This window comes from Carcharodon carcharias, chromosome 18 (assembly GCF_017639515.1).
Source record: "Carcharodon carcharias isolate sCarCar2 chromosome 18, sCarCar2.pri, whole genome shotgun sequence".
Classification (NCBI taxonomy): domain Eukaryota; kingdom Metazoa; phylum Chordata; class Chondrichthyes; order Lamniformes; family Lamnidae; genus Carcharodon; species Carcharodon carcharias.
Window position 1 is genome coordinate 53,991,409 of NC_054484.1, and position 21,075 is coordinate 54,012,483.

General features: G+C 39.2%; 1 protein-coding gene across 11 annotated transcripts in view; it reads left to right on the top strand.

The window, feature by feature from the left end:
• tab3 (TGF-beta activated kinase 1 (MAP3K7) binding protein 3) overlaps positions 1-21,075 on the top strand; it is a 136,475-nt gene that overhangs the window by 44,234 nt on the left and 71,166 nt on the right. For 8 of the 11 annotated variants that reach the window (XM_041211483.1, XM_041211478.1, XM_041211484.1 and 5 more), the window contains exon 2: positions 18,182-18,377. In XM_041211483.1, the coding sequence (XP_041067417.1) occupies positions 18,276-18,377 (102 nt within the window). In that variant the 5' untranslated portion in view covers positions 18,182-18,275. Of the gene's footprint in view, positions 1-4,921; positions 4,945-7,736; positions 7,940-13,648; positions 13,668-18,181; positions 18,378-21,075 lie in introns of those variants that run through there. The other 3 variants (XM_041211479.1, XM_041211480.1, XM_041211481.1) reach the window with 3 other exon arrangements.

Consider the following 21,075-nt stretch of genomic DNA (forward strand, 5'->3'; position numbering starts at 1 on the left):
TTGCATTTGAAGGATGGCACTACAGTGCAGCAATTCCTTAGCACTTTAGTGAAGTGCCAGCCTAGGTAATTTCCACAAGTCTCTGGTGCTCAGCTTGAGCTCACAACATACTGACTCAAGCAAGTGTTACCAACAGAGGTAAGCTAACATTAGTAAACTTAGAATCAAAATACTTGAGGTGTAAGAGAAAAAATGTTTTTAGAAGAAGTATTTTGATTGCAAAGGGATTATTAAATATAGAAGGCATAACTACAAATGGCTGTTGAAGTTAAGTTAATCTATTTTAAGAGGGGATCAGATAATTACTTGAAAAATAATACTAAACAACCTGGCAACAACAGGGCAATGCAGTGAAAGTAGCCTGTTCTAATATGGAGATGGAAGTGGTAGGAGCATGATGGACGAAGGGCCTTTACTTACGCTGAAACATCTAAGGTTATGTGAATCATCATGGTAATGGAACATATTAAATTCTAATTGTGTCATAAAATCAATAATCTGTCCCCTTTCATAATAGAGGGGCTAGTTATTTTTTGCTCAGTACTAATCAGGTTGATGTCTTGAATTGATTATGTAGGGTATACAGCACAGAAACAGGCCATGCAGCCCAACCAGTTCATGATTGTTTAAGCTCCAGTCTACAACTCCTCCCATTTTTCTTAATCTATATCTGGCGTTGTAGCTCTCTTCTCCTTTTCCCTCCATGCTTGTCTAGCTTCCCCTTAAATGGATCTATATTATTCACTTCAACCACTTCTTATGATAGTGTGTGTTAGTTCCACATTCCCACTACTCTTGGTAAAGAAATTTCTTCTGAATTCCCTACTGGATTTCTTGGGGGCTATCTTATTGACCAGATGAACGCATTGCCTGAGAAACTAATCTAATGCTATAATTGGAAACTACAGTAAAGTCATGCATTCTCTAGAAAAAAGACTGAGGGAGAGACCTACTTTAAATACTATGTACCTTCACATGTGACATTATTTTAGCAAAAGACCATCCTCCAACAGTGTGGCTCTCCCTTAATACTGATTGTCAGCCAATTTTGTGTGCTCAAATCTCAGTGGGGCTTGACTCTGAGACGAAAGTCCTTCCAAATAGTCAATAACTGAGTTCAGTGTCAGGAAAGCATCTTATGTCAGTTAGATCATTTTCTCCTCCACCCTTGCCCCCACCAAGTGAGAGGTCAGTGTATCTATTCTAACTGTAATTTAGCTGCTATCATGTTTAAGCAGAGCCTTAGCTCAGTTGTATTTAATGATAATTAATTTAGTACTGCTCGCTGATTGGCTCACAGTTAAATCTTAGTTTAAAACTTTGTATGGTTGTTTTCAAATCCTTATTATCTCTGAAATCTCCTCTAGCTCTACAACCCTGTGAGAAATTGGTGCTCCTCCAATTGAGACTTCTTGAGTATTCCTGGTTTTAATTGCATGGTCATTTGCAGCTATGCCTTCAGCTGCTAAAGCCCTAAGATTTAGATTCATGCCCTAAACTCCTCTGCATCTCTTCCTCTCTCTCCTCCTTTTAGCCCCTCCTTAAAACCTACAGCTTTGATCAAGCTCGTGGCTCGCCTGCCCTGATATTTCCTTATGTGCCTCAGAGACAATTTATTCATTAATGCTTCTGTGAAGCACCTTGGCATGTGTTACTATGTTAAAAGGGATATATAAATATAGGTTGTAAATATTACATCCTATTTTATTGTCAAGTCGTTGGTCACAAAACTTTGCCTGTTCCTCTTTGAAAACGTGACAGGTTTGAAAAGGATAATTATAATATATCAGTGCATAGTTTTATTGTAGTCTGCAAGATATCAGTAATTACTTATTTATAAGGGACTATAATGCTCCCTAACAATTATTGAAAATTAATACCTCTTGCGTTGTATCTAAGATACAATTAACTTAAATTTTGAAATCACTAGGAAACTTTTGTGCTAATTATTCCTTTACCTTCACAAAAAAATCGTGCCTAATGTCGTCAATTTTTATTGCTGTAGTTTTTTTTTGCAATTTTAGATAAATAGCTTGAGAACAGAGTGAATTTGGATAGACCCTAACCTGGTACTTGCATTTTTATGGAGTGGCTTTATTACCCAGTTTTGTGCCATGAATGTTGGTGTTTCATTAAATAATGAGAAAAGATGCTGTGTATTTAGTGAAGTTGAGGCCTGTTTCATACTGTAGTGCTTTGCCAGCCTGTGGATGTAGTAGTGAAATATGCTGTTGGGCCATTTTAGTATGTTTAAAATGGTATATAAATGCAGTTGTTATCTACTCCGCAAGTTTCTTATTAAGTTCTGGATGTCACTAATGCAGGTGATGAAGATGGAAGTCAATATCCTTTGTGGAGTGCCAACAGGAAACTTGTGTTTCAAAATAGCTGCCAGCTTGCATACTGTTTGTATACATTGTTTTGTAACTGGGCAACTTTCCTTTGTAGGATGTGTTTATGGTAGTCTGAAGGCCCACATTTTTCCAGAAGCATGCTTTACAATGGGAAGTTTCTTCGAAATCAACTTTAGGAGTAGAAGAATTATAATACATGAAGAAGTATTAAACTGGTGGTTTTGGTGGACGCATCTTGCTACCCATTTATCAGCAAGCTTGCTTTCAGCTTGAGGTTGGTGGGCCCTTTCTCCGTGAATAATTGATTATCTACATTTCATAATGACTTTTTTTAAATTTGCAGTTTTTATTTTATTATAGTTGTGCGAGATAAGCTGCTGCTCCACAAATATTCAAATGCCATATAATTAAATGCTTTTAAAATAAATTATTTTTACAACACCTTATGAGATTGGAATGTTAGTGTGCCGTTAAAGAAAAGTTGCAGTCCCTCAGCTGTCCATTTTAACATTTGGAAAAGATTTTGTCCAGTTTCAAACTTTGCAATGGATAAAACCAGCACAATAGGAGACAATTGCCAGTAGGATTTTATTCTCTACATACTATTTCCTCATATCAAAAACATACTTTTCTGATGAAAATAAGTTAAGGGTGAAACTTCTGACCAAAACAGAATTACCTGTAAAAACTCAGCAGGTCTGGCAGCATCGGCGGAGAAGAAAAGAGTTGATGTTTCGAGTCCTCATGACCCTTCCACATTTGTTTTGGATTTCCAGCATCCGCAGTTTTTTGTTTTTATCTCTGTGAAACTTCTCACTCTTGTTGATATTCATATTAGTTTGTAGTTACACCAGTTAAATCCTTACATGCTACAGCATTGTGTATATATTGTGTTTATTGAAACTGTCCCTTCAGATTGCTGTATGATCAGATTGATGGTCTATAGCTGTCAAAGGCATAATATATCAAAACTGCCTTCAGTTCAGTGTTAAGAACTTGAAAATGATGCACTAGTTTTCTTGTAATTTTATTTTGGTTTCTTGTAATTTTATTTTGTTAAATTCAGTGTGTTACAAATAGGTGTAGTCAAACATCTCAAATTTTGGAATTCACATTGTTTTTCATAAGATTTTAATAGTTGGATGCTAAAGTTTTTTTTTTACCTGTTGTTTTTTTTTGTATTGTGACAAGTTATTGTTTTCTCAAGTTTTTTGAACTATAAAAGCAAATAGGGGTGGGGCGGTGTTTTTTTTTAAAGAAATATCTTGCAAGACGGCTAATTATTGCTGAACCTGCAATTGTTGCAATACCTATTTTGATTAGCATGCAAGCTTCTAAAAATTGCTATACTTAAACCCAGTGTGATTGTGTGACTTGAAGTGAAGGGATCAGAAGGAAGGTAAGAGGAATGTTGTCCGGTACCTACTGACCATGGGAAATCACAACTAGTACTAATTTCTCCTTCTTGCTGAAGGAGGCAGATCAGCCTTTTTATGGAGAAATGCAACCACCCTCGTGAGCCATATGATGAAAATGATTTTAATAATTTTGGGAAGAAATGATCAGCCTATAGAAGCAGATATAGATGGCCAGTCAGGATTCAGACCAAAAAAGGAATAAGAAAGGACATCTTTGATTTGAGAGCAGCCATTGAAGGATACCTGGAAGTGCAAAAAACGAAGGGTGGATTCTTTTTATAGACTGTGAGAAGGCATTTGATAGAGTCTACTATCAGAAATAATGGAGTGCTTAAACAATCTAGAGATTGACATAAATGGCAAAAGGATAATTCAGAATTTGTATTGGAATCAATCAGCAGTGGTGAGACTTGATAGCGGCTTATCAGGCAGCTTTCCAATCAAAATAGGAGTCCGCCAGGAATGTGTTATAGCCCGCAACTATTCAATCTGTACATTGAAACTACCAGTTTGCAACATTGGTGTGTTGAACGTCAACAACTCGATACGCAGAGTACACTGCACGAATTGCAATCAGAAGAGACACTACAGGAAATTCTTTTTTAAGAAAGTGAAAGTTAGGAATGTGGAGCATGGATTGATAATGAAAGTGGAAAAAGACCAATGCAATGTTAATAAGCAGACACCTAACCTTGGAAGTGAAAATTAAAGTAAACGGACAAGCAATGGACAAACAGAATGCAGGTGACCAACTGAATGAAGACTTGGAGTTTGGTGAGAGAGGAGTTTTAAGTGTTAATTTTCTTCCTAAATTTTGCTCTTAAAATCTAATCTAGTCTATAATTAGCAGTAACTGGAAAGCACGGTGTAGGCAGGATAAGTTATTTCTTCCTTGCATTTTAGACAGGGTAAACTTTGTCAGCTGTCGGATCTGAGTAGTTAATTAGCTAACTGGTTGAATCTGGTTACTGTAGCCCCAGTTCAGCTTACTATAAATTCAGGGTTCTTTAGTGCAGCCTTGGCAAACAGAGTGCAGCTGACTAACCAAGTGAAGATGTGGGAGTTTGCTGAGGGGGGAGTTGGGGGGTGAAGGAGTTGTTTGTTTCCTCATTCTTTCTTTCTCACCCCATAGAAATTGGCTCTTACTCTACTCCAGGGAACGGAGCTAGCTGGTAAGTGGATAAGTTCTATTCCGTCCCGAAGTTTTAAAATAGTACACAATTTGGTGGTAAAGTTGATAAAATATATAAGAAAGCAACATAAGTGATTAACAGAATTAAGTAATTATTTAAAAGGATGGCAGGGCAGGTGATGTGTCAAGGCTGCAGTATGTGGGAGCTCCTGGATAGATTTGTGATCCAGGGCAAACACGTCTGCTGTAAGTGTTTGCAGCTTGAGGAACTTTGGCTCAGAGCCATTGAGCTGGAGGCTGAGCTGCAGACTCTGCGATACATCAGGGAGGAGGAAAGTTACCTGGATGCTTTATACCAGGAGGCAGTCACGCCACTTAGGATAGGGTCTTCTGATTTGGTCAGTGGCCAGGGACAAGTGGGTGTGACTGTAAGTGAGGCAGGTAAAGGGACCCAGAGGGCAGGAGTATGAATCTCTGCAATTGTCCAATAGGTTTGAGGTTCTCTCAGCTTGTTTGGATGAGAGGTGGGGCTGTAGGGTGGATGAGAAAACTGACCATGGCATCATGGTGCTGGAAGCCATGCAGGTTGCGGGGAGCAAAAAGGTATGTAGTGGCAGTAGGGCACAGTATAGCAAGGGGGATTGATACTGTTCTCTAGCAAAGAGCAAGAGTCCAGATGGCTTTGTTGCCTGCCTGGTGCCAAGATTCGGGACATCTGATCAGGGCTGAAGAGGAACTTGCAGTAAGACGGGGAAAATCCAATGGTCGTGGTCCATGCAAGTACCAATGACATCTGCAGGATGAGGAAGGAGGCTCTTTATAGTCAGTATGTAGAGCTAGGCACCAAATTAAGAAGCAGAGCCTCAAAGATGGTAATTCCTGGATTATTACGGGAGCCACCTGCAAATTGGCATAGGACAAATAAGATTAGAGAAATAAATGCATGGCTCAAAGACTGGTGTGAGAGAAGTGGTTTCCAGTTTGTGGGGCACTGGTGCCAGTATTGGGGAAAGTGGGATCTATACTGTGCTGGGGCTAGTGTCCTCACGAACTGCCCAACTCGGATACCAGAGAGGGTTTGAAACTGAATAGTGGGCGCACGGCATCGAATTTGGGAAGATGTTGTAAACCAAAGAGTTTTTTTTAAATTTATTCACGGGATGTGGGCTTTGCTGGCTGAGCCAGCATTAATTGCCCATCCCTAGTTGCCCTTGCGAAGGTGATGGTCAGTTGCCTTCTTGAACCGCTGCAGTAGAGACAAGGCAAGATAGGGTGTTAATATGGGAAATGATTAACAGACTGTGACATGAAGGGACAGAGAGTACCAAGGGTAAATCAGCAGGTAAGGCTAGATGCTACAAAAATAAATATGATATGATAGCCATTACAGATACATGGATGTAGGATGACATAGATTGGGACCTGATTATTTGTTAATTAATGATGGTATTAGCACATTAGAGAGGGATGACCTAAGTTCAGGAAACCAGGATGTCGAAGTGGTTTGAGTTAAGATGGGAAATGACAAATGCAAGAAGTCACTTGTGGGAGTGGTGTACAGGCCCCTTAATTGTAACAACACAGTAGGACAGAGTATATAAGAAGAGATAATGGGACCTTGCCAGAAAGTTACAGCAATAATCATGGGAGATTTTAACCTAAAGATAGACTGGAAAAATTAGATGGGGAAAGGTAGCATAGATGAGGAGCTCATAGAATATTTTTGGGATAGTTTCTTTGAACAGCGCATTCTGGCGCCAACCAGAGAGCAAGCTGTACTAGACCTGGTATTGAGCAACAACTTGGAATTAATTCATAACCTCATTGGGAGCAGTGATCATAATATGATTGAATTTTACATTTATTTTGAGGGAGAAACAAGTGTGTCTGAGACTGGTATTTTAAACTTAAATAAGGGCAATGATGAGGGCATGAAAGCAGAGCTAGTTAAAGTGAACTGGCAAATGACGTTAAAGGATTGGTCAATAGAAGTTAAAGGGATATTTCAGAATACACAGAATGTATACATTCCAATTAGAAAGAAAAATTCCAAGGGGTGGGCCCACCATCCGTGGTTAACTAAGAAAGTTAAAGACAGTATCAAGCTTGAAGAAAAAGCATATAGATGTGCAAAGATGGGTGGCAGGTCAGAAGATGAGAAAGAATATAAAGAATAGCAAAGAATGGCGAAAAGATTAATAAGAAGGGAAAATTAGAGTATGAGAGAAAGTTAGTTAGTAATATAAAGACAGATAGTAAGAGTTTCTATAGATATTAAAATAAGACAAGAGTTAACAAAGTGAGCATTGGTCCGATAGAAAGTGCGGCTGGGGAGTTGATAATGGAAAGTAGGGAGATGGTGGATGAATTAAACAGATATTTTAATTTGGTCTTCACTGTAGAGGACACAGGTAACAACCCGGAAATAGCTGTAAATCAGGAAATGGAAGGGAAGGCGGAACTCTGGAAAATGGCAATCACCAGGGAAGTGCTATTGAGCAAATTGTTGGGGTTGTGGGCTGACAAATCCCCAAGTCCAATGGACTTCAATCTAAGATCTTGAAAGAAGTGGCTAGTGAGATAGTTGGTGCACTGGTTTTAATTTTCCAAAATTCCCTAGATTCGGGACGGTTCCATTAGATTGGAAAGTAGCATATTTAACTCCTTTATTCAAAAAGGGATGGAGACAGAAAGCAGGAAACTATAGGCCAATTAGCTTCTAACGTTTTTCCTATGACAGATGTTAGGCTATTATGGTGTAGGGGGTAACATGGATAGAAGATTGGCTAGCTAACAGGAAGCAGAGCGTTGACATAAATGGGTCTTTTTCAGGTTGGCAGGATTTGATGAAATGGTGTGCCGAATACGTTTGACATGTGGACACGCGTGAGGATATTCCGCATACCCAACATAAACAAAGGCTAAGGAAGAACTGCTGGGGCCTCAACTTTTTACACTTTATATAAATGGCTTGGATGAAGGGACCGAAGAAATGGATTTTTAAATTTGCTGATGACCCAAAGATAGGAAGGAAGGTAAATTGTGAAGAGGACATACGGAGGCTACAAAATGACTATATATAGGTTAAGTGAGTGGGCAAAGACCTGACAAATGAAGTATAATGTGGGCAAATTGAAATTGTTCATTTTGGCAGGAAGAATAAAAAGGAAGTTTATTATCTAAATGGTGAGAGATTGCAGAGCTCTGAGATTCAGAGGGATCTGGGTGTCCTGGTGTATGAATCACAAAAGGTCAGTATGCAGGTACAGCAGGTAATTAGGAAAGCTAATAGAATGTTATAATTTGTGAAGGGAATTGATTACAAAAGTTGGGAAGTTATGCTTCAGTTGTGCAGGGCATTGGTGAGACCACATCTTGAGTATTGTGTACAGTACTGGTCTCCTTATTTAAAAAAAGATGCAAGTCCATTAGAATCAGTTCAGAGAAGGTTTACCAGACTAATAACAGGAATGGGCGGGTTGTCTTATGAAGAAAGATTGGACAGGTTAGGCTTGTATCCTCTGGAATTTAGAAGAGTAAGAGGTGACTTAATTGAAACCTTTAAGATCCTGAGGGGTCTTGATGTGGAGAGGATGTTTCCTCTTGTGGGAGAATCCAGAACTAGGGGTCACTGTTTAAAAATAAGTGTTGTCTCATTTAAGACAGAGATGAGGAAATTTTTTTTCTCCGAGGGTTGGGAGTCTTTGGAACTCCCTTCCTCCAAAAGGCATTGGAAGCAGAGTCCTTGAATATTTTTAAGGCAGAGCTAGATAGATTCTTGATTAACAAGGTGGTGAAAAGTTATCTAGGTAGGCAGGAATGTAGGGTTGAGGTTACAGTCAGACCAGCCATGCATGATCTTATTGAATGGCGGAGCAGGCTCGAGGGGCCGAGTGGCCTACTCCTGCTCCTAATGTGTATGTTTGTACGTACGTATGTAAGCCCTGGAACAAGTGAACAGGTTCACATACCTTGGGCAGAATATCACAGACAATGGGAGATGTGATTTTGAGATCTGAAGGAGAATTGAGAAAGCCAAATCGAGCTTTGTCAGAATGAAGGACTTGTTAACATCAAAGAAACTGAACCTGAATCTTGGGGAAAGAATGCTGAGGTGCTACATTCTGCCATCTATATTATATGCCTCAGAAACATGGACAACAAACAGAGATATTGATAAGCCGAATGCACTCAACGTGTGGACATGTAGTAGGATATTCTGCATATCCTACATAGACAAAGGCTAAGAAAGAACTGTTGGAAAAGGCTGGAGAGAAGAGGAAATTAGTGTATGACATGAAAGAGAGAAAGGCAATGGATGACAGATATAATGGATTGGATACAATTGACATTTGTAAGGACAGACAGGAGTGGAGATCCATAGCAGTTAAACTTCTGGGAAGTTGGTGACTGCAGTGAATGAAATGAACAAATAAAGCAACCACCCATTCTAGGCAGGCATGTGTTTTGAATATTATGGTGTGTTCCATTGTTGAGCAAAGAATGATAGAAAATGTTCAGGAGTTTTGTACAAAACAATGACTTTTTAATGAAAATAAATTGGGTTTGAATTTTTTTAAAGTTGTGAACTTTTGCTCTAGTGTTCTAACTATTAAAACTTGCTGTAACATACAGTTGCGTGCTTGTCTCTTAACTAGTAGCCCAGATTTGAGATGCAGAGCTGGCTCATGTTGAGCAGTGCTGCTTGGTTCAGTTTCTGGATTGCAAACTTGATTCAATAGAATAACATCATCCCAAGTTTTTAATAAAAGACCAGTTAGCTTACTCTGGTACAAAATAATCCAAATATTCTGTATATATCTCAGTATTTTGTCTTAACTGGGACTTAGAGTAATTGGCCATCAATTCCAATTGTTTCCGTTTTGAACACCCTTTTTCAGACTAGGTTTTTTTTAAATTAAAGTTGTGTACTTTTCACTTTACAGAGCCATTGTTCTTTTCCATGTTCAATTATTTTAAGTTCACCTGTTTTCAACTTTTTTTTTCTGCATTTGCCTCGCAAGTTTAAAGTTTAATTTTCATTATATTCTTGCATGTGAAAGCTTGTATGATGAGGAAGTGCTATTCTATTCTATGCTATTTTTAAAAATTTATGTACGAAGACTCTACTGTGCAACATGATTCTAAAAATAGTGCAGTGGCAGGAAACGGTTCTTCAATGTACATTTTTGTGTGTAGGATTTAAACTGCTCTAAGATTCAAGATTGCAAGCAGTTGTATGGCCGCCTGCTGCAGTGAATTGTAGCAGATTGTGCCAGAGTATTAGAAATGTTTACAAGTCACAAATAACATCCAATGTGACTGTGACAGTGACACAGGTAAACTATCCTCCTTGACCTGCCGGCTGTCTTTGACATGGTTGATTGTATCATCCTTCTCTAGTGCCTGTCCAATGCCATCCAACTGGGTGGGATTGCACTGGCTTGGTTCCATTCTTACCTATTTGTAGCCAATGAATCGCCCACACCAACTTTTGTTCCTGCTCTCGCAATATTACCTCTGATGTTCCAAGAGACCTATCCTAGGCCCCTCCTATTTCTCATCAGGCAGCAGCATCCGAAAACACTGCATCAGTTTCCACGTTTATGCTGATGACATCCAGCTCTGCCTCACCACCCAATGTTCCCTCTAATTTTTTCCATCCACATGCAGAATGCATTTTGTCATGCGTACACTATCAAGGTAATTTGCAGATGTGCACCACCAGTAGAAACAAAAATCCTATATATAACATTTTTAAAAAGTTACCATAGGTATTTAAGCAGAAAGAAAGAATATTAGAAGAAGGGAAATTAACAAGGTGCTCTGTTTGAGATGTGTATTTAGTATGAAATCAAATTAAAAAAACACTGCAAAATTTTCAGGATCCTTTTAGAATCTTACATCTATCTATTCCTTTAAGGCATAAAACAAAATCATCAATTTTTTTGACAGAAAACAAAATATTTAGCATTCAAGCACAAAATAAATATTTGCATTTTATGCTTGAAATTAGATTATATCTCAATTTGATACTTTTTTTATCTATTGTCTTTACATATATAAAAATATGTATTATCCTTTTGTGGCACAATATTAAACAATTTTTTTCTTTCAGTTTGACATTTCTTGATTTTGGAGACCATTCATCGCTCTCACTGAAGTGAGACCCTGAGCCAGTAGTTGGCTGTCTAAATGGTGGTACCAATACTTGTACCTGGTCAAGAAGATTTTCTCTTCTGTCTTTACCACTCTCCAAGTAGTTATATGCCGTGTTAATGTTTACTTCACTAGTTGGAAGTGTGAAATTTGGTCCTCATTAGCATATCCAGGTGATTTTACTTTCATTCACTCCCCTCTTGCCATTTCTGAAGCCATATTGTTTTTGAACCCATTTCCTGCTCTTGGGTCCCTATTCCCACTAAATTGCTGACCACCAAATTTTTCCTCCAGACCCTGATGCTAGCATAAATTCTTAACACTTCCACTTCCTCTCTCTGTCACACTTCATGTACAATCTACTGTCAGAATTCCCTCCACACAAAATCCTAACCTTTGACCCATTTGTCCAGTCAAATTACTATCTCATTTCCAACCTTTGTTTCTTCTGCAAAGTCCTTCTTTGCCTTGTCACCTCCAAAACCTGTACACATCTTTCCCACAACTCCATATTGGAACTTCTCCAATTAGGTTTTAAGACTGGCCACAGCACAGAGATGGCCCTTAATAAAGTCACAAATTACATCCAATGTGGCTGTAACTGTGGCACACTATCCCTCATTAAGGTTCACTACAGACTGCAGTCTACACCTCTCCTTTGACCCTGTTAATCACACTTTGGTTTAATGTTTGCAAGATTCCTTTAAATTTTGTCTTTGTTTTTGCAGTTTCCCTTTAAGGGGCTGCCTTTTACTTTGTCCTTAATTTTGTTAATTTAGTTTTCTCGACTGACTCAAAAGAGTTACACCTCTCCTTTGTTGTCCATCTGAGTGGGATGGCAACATCCTTCAACAGATTCAGTTCTTATTTATTGCAGCTGTAGAATCCTCTGCAATGATTTCTCATCCCTCTCCTACATTGTGACTTTTGGAGTTGCCAATGAACTGCCATTATTCAGAGTTGATAAAAGGTCATTGACCTGGGATGTTAACACTGTTTCTCTGCACAGATGCTGCCTGACCTGCTGAGTATTTCCAGCATTTTTGGTTTCTGTTATTTAAGGACTGATTCCATGTCTGTGTGCATGACAATGCACTTGATCCATTTTGGGTTTTCTCAGTGAAAGCAGCCAAAGAGTCATAGAATCTTGCCGCACAGGAGAAGGCCATTTAGCCCATTATGCATACGATGGCTCTTTGAAAGGGCAATCCAATTTATTCCCATACCTCAGTTTTCCCCTGTAACTTTGTAAATTAGCCCTCTTTCAAGTAAATATTAAATTACTTTTTCAAAATTTCAGGTATTGTGTTCCAGTTCTTAATGAGCCTCTGTGTGAATACATTTCCCCCTTTTATTCTTTGGCCAGTTATTTTAAATTTATGATCTCTGTTTATCGACCCACTTACCAGAGGAAATACTTTCTCCCTGCTTGCTCCATCAAACCCTTCACAACTGTGAATACTTCTATTAGGTCTTCCCTTAAACTTCTCTTCTCTAAGAAGAACAGTCCTAGCTTCTGGACAACCATCACATAACTGAACTCCCTCATCCCTGGCATAATTCTGGTAAACCTCCTCTGTAACCTCTCCACATCTATTCTTCAATGCCTGTGTAAAAGTAATAAAGGAAAGGTCCTTTATCGATGCAACAAATTTCAGAATCTTTTCTACATTTCCAGTATATAATTCTATACAGGGACCCCCATTAGCTTTGCTGCTGCCACCTTGTGTGTCGTCTGGTGTGCACACGGATTATTTAAGTCAGCAGCTATAAACAAACTCTTTGGCAAAGGCGTGTGTGACTTCATGAATTTAACCACGCAGTAGCTCAGCACAAGCCTCCAAGGCCACTTCAAAACAGTGGTCACAGCTTTGAAGGCTTGCTTTTGACAGATGGATGCACTCAAATAGTCCAATACTCTGGGTGACTTTTGAGTCACTTTCTACTGAGTTCTGTGGAATTTAATTCCCTTATGAAATAGGGATGGTACAGGTAAATGTTTCACTATGGTCTTTGAATGTTGATGCATGCACATTTCTATTGCACCATTCCAGAAAATTTTTACTTCAACATCTTGTCGGTGAAGGTAAACCTGTACTACAGGTAACCCTCGCTGTACTGTCAACCTGTTTTGCAAGTATCAAGTATTTCCCGACAGACCAGTTCCACACTTCTTGTTCTTTGTAGTAAAGGTTGCCATGTACATGTTTTGATAAATGAGCATAATTGTTGTTGTTGCTAACCTGAGACCCAATCAAATTTCCTGCCAAAGTAGTGGCCTCAAGTTATTGGGAAATGAGCAGGCGTGTGACACAATTTATGAAAAAATGTTAAAGTAAAGATTTTGTTGAAGGGTGCAGGAGAAATGTGCGTGCATCTTGAGACCTCCATGTCTTGGTTCTGCTGTCACTGCTTTTTGATGATGCTATGCTATAAGCATGGACAGAGTTGGAACTGTTCACAGTAGATCAGCCCTGGATGTCCTGATGTGATGCTTTCCCGAATGCGCCTTTGGTTCTTATCGTGAGTTGGGAGATTTTGTGTTGGACCTTACCATGCTTTCCCTGCCAGCTCTGCTTTCTGGCTTAAAACTCCAGACTGTTGGTAAGGGTGCACATGCTGCTTCAAGTGTAATAAATAAACCTGGTATTGCGTGAAGTTGTTTTAATGAGGCAGTCAATGTTGGATGGTATATATTTGGTTTGGTCCAGCATTATCATCAGTTTCAACATTCTAGGTGTTGATATTGATTCAGGAGAAATAAAATAGCTTGCCTCTGATAAATGTATTTTTTATCAAACCTAATTCCAAACATGCTACCTCTGCACGTTTGATAATTACTTGCTTTTTTCTAAATTCTAGTGTGACGTGTTCAACATTTGGTTAAGATTTTATGTTTAGAATCAAATAATTAAACTGCAGAATTTGTCATTGGAACATAGGTTTTTCCTTCTACCTCCTGAGGACAAGTTTTTTTTCTTTTACCTCCTGAGGACACATAAAATGACAACATTTTGAGCATAGTTGGAACTAGATGGTAATTACAGTGGCTTAGACACCCATAAGAAGTGATTGCATTTGTTTTAAATTTCAGATGTTTGCCAAATCGTAATCCTAATCTATCGATTTAGTCTTTTTCTGTTTGGTTGTAGCATAGATTTGGTATTTGAAAAAGATCTGCTTGTCAAATGAGCAAATCTTCATTTGATTGCAATTCTAGGATTTTTGGTTTGCTGGACAAGATGAGACTTTGCTGTCTTTGGCAATGTGGAACTACGAAGGTATCATTTGTGGAAATTTACTTAATTCGAGTTTGATACAACTGTAATTGTATTTCAACTCAAATGTTTTAATACTATATAATTGTCTTTCCATTCATACTACACATCATTAACCAGACATGTGAACTCATTCCCATTGTGCTCAATTCTGGGCACCACACTTTTAGGAAGGAGGTTGAGGCTTTGGAAAACATACAGAAGAGAGTTACTGGAATGGCTCTAGGGATTAGGGAATTACAATTATGTGGATAGACTGGAGAAGCTGGGTTTCTTTTCCTTAGAGCAGAGGGGACTAAGAGTATATTTGATTATGGATTCTCTCGTTGCTTTGGATGAATGTTCACCAATTATTCACTGTCTAGTTTGGCATCGACTCAATGTAATAAGGCAAATTTTGATTTGCAAATCCAATTGAAAATACAACATATAAAGTCACTGTTGGTGGGGTAGGTGATGGCAATGGCTTTGTGGTGTGCTGCTGGTGTATTGAGTCCAGTTCTGTGCGCTGCACTTTAAGAAGGATGTGACGGCATTGGAGAGAGTGCAGAAAAGATTCATGAGAATGGTTCCGGGGTTAAGGAACTTCAGTTTTGAAGATAGATTGGAGAAGTTAGGACTGTTTTCCTTTGTGTGTGTGTGTGTGTGTGTGTGTTTGTGTGTGTGTGTTTGGGGTGGGGGGGGGGGCGGGGAGGGGTGGGAAGAGGAAAGAAGAAGGCTGAGAGGAGATTTGATAGAGATATTCAAAATCATTAGGGGCCTGAGCAGAGTAGATAGGGAGAAACTATTCCCACTCATGAAAGGATCGAGAACAAGAGGGTGCAGAGAACAAAAGAAGCAAAAGCAATTTGAGAAAAAAACTTTATCATGCAGTGAGTGGTTAAGATCTGAAGTGCATTGCCCGAGTGTGGTGGAGGCAGGATCACTTGAAGCATTGAAGGAATTAGGTGTTAGCTGAAATGAAGAATGTGCAGGGTTATGAGGAGATGGCAAGAGAATGGCACTCTGAATTGCTCACTCGAAGAGCTGGTGCAAACACAATGGGCCAACTGGCCTCCTTTTGCCCTGCAACAATTCTGTGATTCTGTGCCTCCTTGTCCTGTAGGGACCTGAACCTGTTCTCCTCAAATAATGGGATTGCTTGATGACAGAAACAGCTCCATTTAGATCTGTCCAGAGTTAATTTTCCCCATGTAGTGGGATCCAACTTACAGACTTTGAGTTTGGGTTTGAGAAGGTCTTTGTATCTGAGTTCGGGATCCTCTCTGGTGTGGGTTCCTGCTCAACTGGCTGTAGAATATTTTGTTTAGTATGTGAGAACCCTCCATGTGAAGTGCATAGCTGACCCAGCAAAGCTGAGGTCCGATGAGCATGCTCTCAATACCAGGTATGCAAAACCTAGTAGAGCTTCAGTGTTAGGGATTTTGTCCTGCTACTTGATGTTTCAGGTAGATCTTGTGTCAAAGGTGGAATTCTGGTAGTTGTTCTGTGATGCCAGTAGGTTGTACATGCCTCACAGGCAGAGAAAAGTGATCGGAGAACCTCCTTGATCTTTGTTTTGAGACAAACACCATGCCCTGTTCAAAGCCTTTGGGTGAATTTTGATAGAAGCATTTGAAATCATGTTTTGATCAAGTAAAGAAAAATAAACTTTCCAGTGGCAGAAGAGTCAATAACCAGAGGGCACAAAACCAAGCTGATAGGTGAAAGAGCCAGAGGAGACATGAGGGAAAACTTGTTTTTACAAGGACTAGATGGGATTTGGAATATACTTCTTGATATGGCACTGGCTACAGATCCAATAGTAGTTTTTGTAAGGAATTGGATAAGCATTTGAAGGAGAATAAAATTGTTGGATGTAGGGAATGTGCAAGGGAATGGGAATGCTCTTCAAAAGAGCTGGCGCACACAATATGGGTCAAATGACAGAATAGCTCGGTGTAGCAGGCTATCTGATTCTGTGATCATCAGTTCTGTTCCATACTGGTATCTTGGTTGGGGAAAAACCTGAGTGACACTTCACTGGAAAGGAATTGGTGTCCTGTCAGTTATGCTTTTGTTTGATGTGAACAGTGTTTGATCATTTAGTTGCTGTAAATTGAGTAAATGCGGTATTATAAAGTGTTTTAAGTGAAGATAAATTATTGATTTTCCTCAAAGACTGTATGGAAATAGCAGGTACAATTAAAGGTAATTTATAAGTATCACAGAAGGAGCATAAGCTTAATACTTTTTTTCCTACAACTAATTGGAACTAATATATTAAATATGTTTAGCAAAAGCACACAGTAATACTCATTTTCCTCCGATTCTAACTTCTGTTACATATACCGTCAAAAGTGGCCATTTGACATTGTCCTTTAAGCCTAGAATGAGCAGTTGTTTGCATGCAGTTGAACATCCAACAGATGCAAGTTGTTGTGGGATCAAAGCTTTAGACTTGGGTGTGGTGATGCTGATAGGCTTCTCTCCTAGTAGGTTTCCTATAAATACATGTTGGTGCCCTGGATTCCATTCAACATGTGGGAAAAAACCAGAAGACACTATTGCAGAATATCTTTTGGATAAAATTATTTCTGGCTGTTGCACCATCACTATAGTACTCTACTTATATATGTTACTGTGCAAATCTGAAATAAGAGAGTCCCTGTTGTAACTAATGATTAACCAAGAAGCACAGCTTCCAAAATCATGAGTTAACTTCAGCACAGTATACACAATCTGACTTAATGTGCAATTTATATGAAAGTATTACTGAGATGGGACAGCTTTTAGCCTGTCTATTTGATGTTAGTACATGGCTTTCTTGGACCCGAGGCCATCACTAAAATGCAGGATAGAAATGGAAATACCCTCCAGTGTATTGGTAGCAAGATGTCAGGAGAAGGTTGTTTCACATTGCTATCTATGTCCATTTCGGGTGCTATGTAAAAGGAGCCCATGTGATACCCTGCCACAAAGTTTTAAAAGTATTAGCTTTAGTAATCCCATGTATTGCTATTCTCGTCAAAAATAACAATTGTCATTTAGCAATAATTGATGTGTGCAATTGAATATGCATGTATATTATTGTGTTTTTCTTCACTTTAACATTATTACCAGAAAGTGAAAATGCTTTTCTGCTCAAGCTGCTTTGATAGCACAGCACAGAAACAGTAAATCTGTTTATGTATAAATCTGAAATGAGTAAGCCCCTGTTGTAACTAATAATTAACCATGAAGCACAGCTTCCAAAATGAGTCTCCAATAATGCAAACTTGCCAGGTTACATTAATGGCCTTTTGCTGTGTTGCAGGTCTCTGGATCTATGAATGTATTGTGTCTTTTGTGCACATTGTAATGCCTCAATCTCTGTACACATTTAAGTTGTGCTGTATATTTCACGAGCATCATTTCTGAGTGGTTGCTCAAAGCTTGAGATTCCACAGCTTGAGATATTTAAAATAAACAAATTTGTTTCTGCCTCGTTTACCTGGTTACTTTAGAGAATTCAGCTTTTTCCCTAAAAAAAATAATTAACATTAACTAGATAAGGAAAGAGCCTTGAGCACATTACTACCTGCTAAGTGTTATACTTACTTGCCTAAGTCACTGCACTCTAAATACTCTATAATGAATTACAATTGGAGACATCTTGGCTTGATGTGCATAAGTACAAGTGTTTTTAATGATCCATTGGGGGTACAACTTATTAAGGGCACTTGCATTCTATGAATGTATCTGCCCATAATGCTGGAGGAGTTGGGGGTTAGCCTGTATTTCTGACTAGCAGTAAAACTCAGCTGTGTTACCCATTCCTGAAATTTTCACTTTTTATTTTGTCTTTCTCTCTCTGTACAGAAAATGCCAGAAGGATCGGAGGACTGTAGGCACTGGCAGGCCCATTGACATCCATCCCCTGTAACTGTTCCAGTATATCCATCCAATCCTGACAATGGCGCAGGGCATCCAGCAGATTGATATTCAGGTGCTGCATGACCTCCGACAGCGCTTCCCTGAGATCCCAGAAGGAGTGGTGTCTCAGTGCATTCTGCAGGTACTGTGTTTGAAATAGGACCATCAGCTGCTAAATATGTTTTTATTTTGGAACAGCAGCAAAGTAAAAGCTTGGTGTCGTCTTATGCTGTTTGTGCTGCTTTAAATTATTGCATAGATGCTAACTCAGTTACAAATTACCTCCAGCTATGGGCTTGACAATCTTTCACTACAGGCAAAGATGTTTAAATTACTTGTACCCTAACCAATTGTCTGTCAATGTAACCTGACACATTATAAACATAAAGGATGTAGACCACAGGTATTATAATTTATATTGAAAAGAACAAATACTTGGGATAATTTTCAATGAGTTTGGAAGTTTAAACACTTAAAAATATATATACATAATTTAAAAAATATGTGAAAGAAACAGTCAGCCAAACAGATGAAGAAATAGTTCAATAAAAATAGACACCTGAACTCTGAGAACTAAAAGAAGTATTTGAGGTGTAAAGAAAACCTCAAAGGACGAGTTCTGCTCAGCACAATACACACTGTTCTTGCAGTATCATAAGAGGAGTTTAAAGAAGACAGTTATTTTGGCTTCCAACTTCAAGTTTAAAAAGTGTTATGACCGATGCAGGTGGTAAAGCGGAGTTACTTAAAAATCTCAGAGGGAAACTTTAAACATGTCATAACTTATAATTTTAAATGTTATGTTTGAGATGCGACTCTAAATTCAGGAATCAGACCATCAGTTCTTGAGGTAAACTAAATGAAACAGTTGATTAATTTACACAGGTTAAATATATATATACACACAGCTACAAATTACTACTATTATAGCTTTTAATAAATTCCTAAACTAATCTCCATTAAGGCAACAGCAACCCATAGACTTAATCAAAGACCAGGCAAAGTATTTTCACCTTATGACTTCAAAATGAGGTTCTTTTCACTTTTGTTCCTTGCTGACACAGTGGTAGGCTTACAGCTGCCTTTTGATCTCCCATTGCCTCCGCTGTGCACACCCAAAATGGTTGTCTTGTTATACCTACCACTGCCTATTGAATGTTAATTCTCATTGTATCAACAACCTCTGAACTAAACCTCTCCAACAATAAAACCCCTTTCATAGTACCAATTTTATTAGTAATATAAATATATTGTTTGGTAGCTGCTAGATAGGTGTCCATTTTCATCTTACTTCTTGAGTGCTCCATTCAAAAAATGCGAATGCGCCCTATCTCTCTTACATAACAAAATTAGTACACATCAAAGCACCCAGACTAGCTGGCTTTAATCCAATTAAGACACACCCACAGGCTAAACCACTATTTTAAAAGATAAATATTTTCCAAAATATAAGATACGTTAATAGCTTCATGACAAAAGTAGCAATATTTAAGGAGACTTTTAAAAAAATATTTAGAGGATTATTTGCTACACAATTTCTGTAATCAGCCCAATATCAAAGATTTTCAAGTACACTTTGCAAGGATGCTAACATTAGCACCCATTTAGCATGGTGGTTGTGTGGCAAATGGGATAGATTTTGGACAGATATAGCAACTCAAGACTGGGCATCCATGAGGCGCTGTGGGCCATTAGCAGCAGCAGAACTTTATTCAAACACAACGTGTAACCTCATGGCCCGACATATCCCTCACTCTTCCCTGGCTTGATGGTAATGGTATTAACCCTAGTTCAATGAGGATTAGTGGACGGCATACCAGCAGCAGCACTAGCATACCTAAAAATGAGATGAGGTGAAGCTATAGCGCAGGATTACTTGCGTGCCAAACTGCATACGCAGTAAATGATAGACAGAGCTAAGCAATCCCACAACCAATGGATCAGATCTAAGCTCTGCAGTCCCGTCACATCAGTTGTGAATGATAGTGGACAATTAAACAACTCACTGGAGGAGGTGGCTCCACAAATACCCCCATCCTCAAATGATAGAGCAGTCCAGCGCATCAGTGCAAAAGATAAGGCTGAAGCATTTGCAACAATCTTCAGCCAGAAGTGACAAGTGAATGATCCATCTCGGCCTCCTCTGGAGGTCCCCAACATCACAGATGCCGGTCTCCAGCCAATTTGATTCATTCAGTGTCACGTCAAGAAACGGCTGAAGGCACTGGATACTACAAAGGCAGTATGACAAAATTCCGGCAATAGTACTGAAGACTTGTGTTCCAGGACTTGTTGCACCCCTGGCCAAGCTGTTTCTGGCATCTACCCAGCTACGTGGAAAATTGCCCAGGTGAGTCCTGTACACAAAAAGCAGGACAAATCCAACCCAACCAATTACCGCCCCATCGGTCAATTCTCGATCATCAGTAAAGTAATGGAAGGGGTTATCAACAGTGCTATCGAGCGACATGTGCTTAGCGATAACCTGCTCACTGACGCCCAGTTTCTGCCAGGGCCCCACAACTCCTGACTTCATTACAGCCTTGGTTCAAACATGGACAAAAGAGCTGAACTCGCGAGGTGAGGCGAGAGTGACTGCCCTTGACATCAAGACAGCACTTGATCGAGTGTGTCATCAAGGAGCCCTAGCAAAACTGGAGTCTATGGGAATTGTGTGTGTGTGTGTGTGTGTGTGTGTGTGTGTGTGTGTGTGGGGGGGTTTGGTGGGGTGGTGGTGGGGGGGGCGGGGGTGGATCTCTCTGCTGGTTGAAGTCATACCTAGCACAAAGGAAGATGGTTGTGGTTGTTGGAGGCCAGTCATCTCAGCTCCAGGACATGAC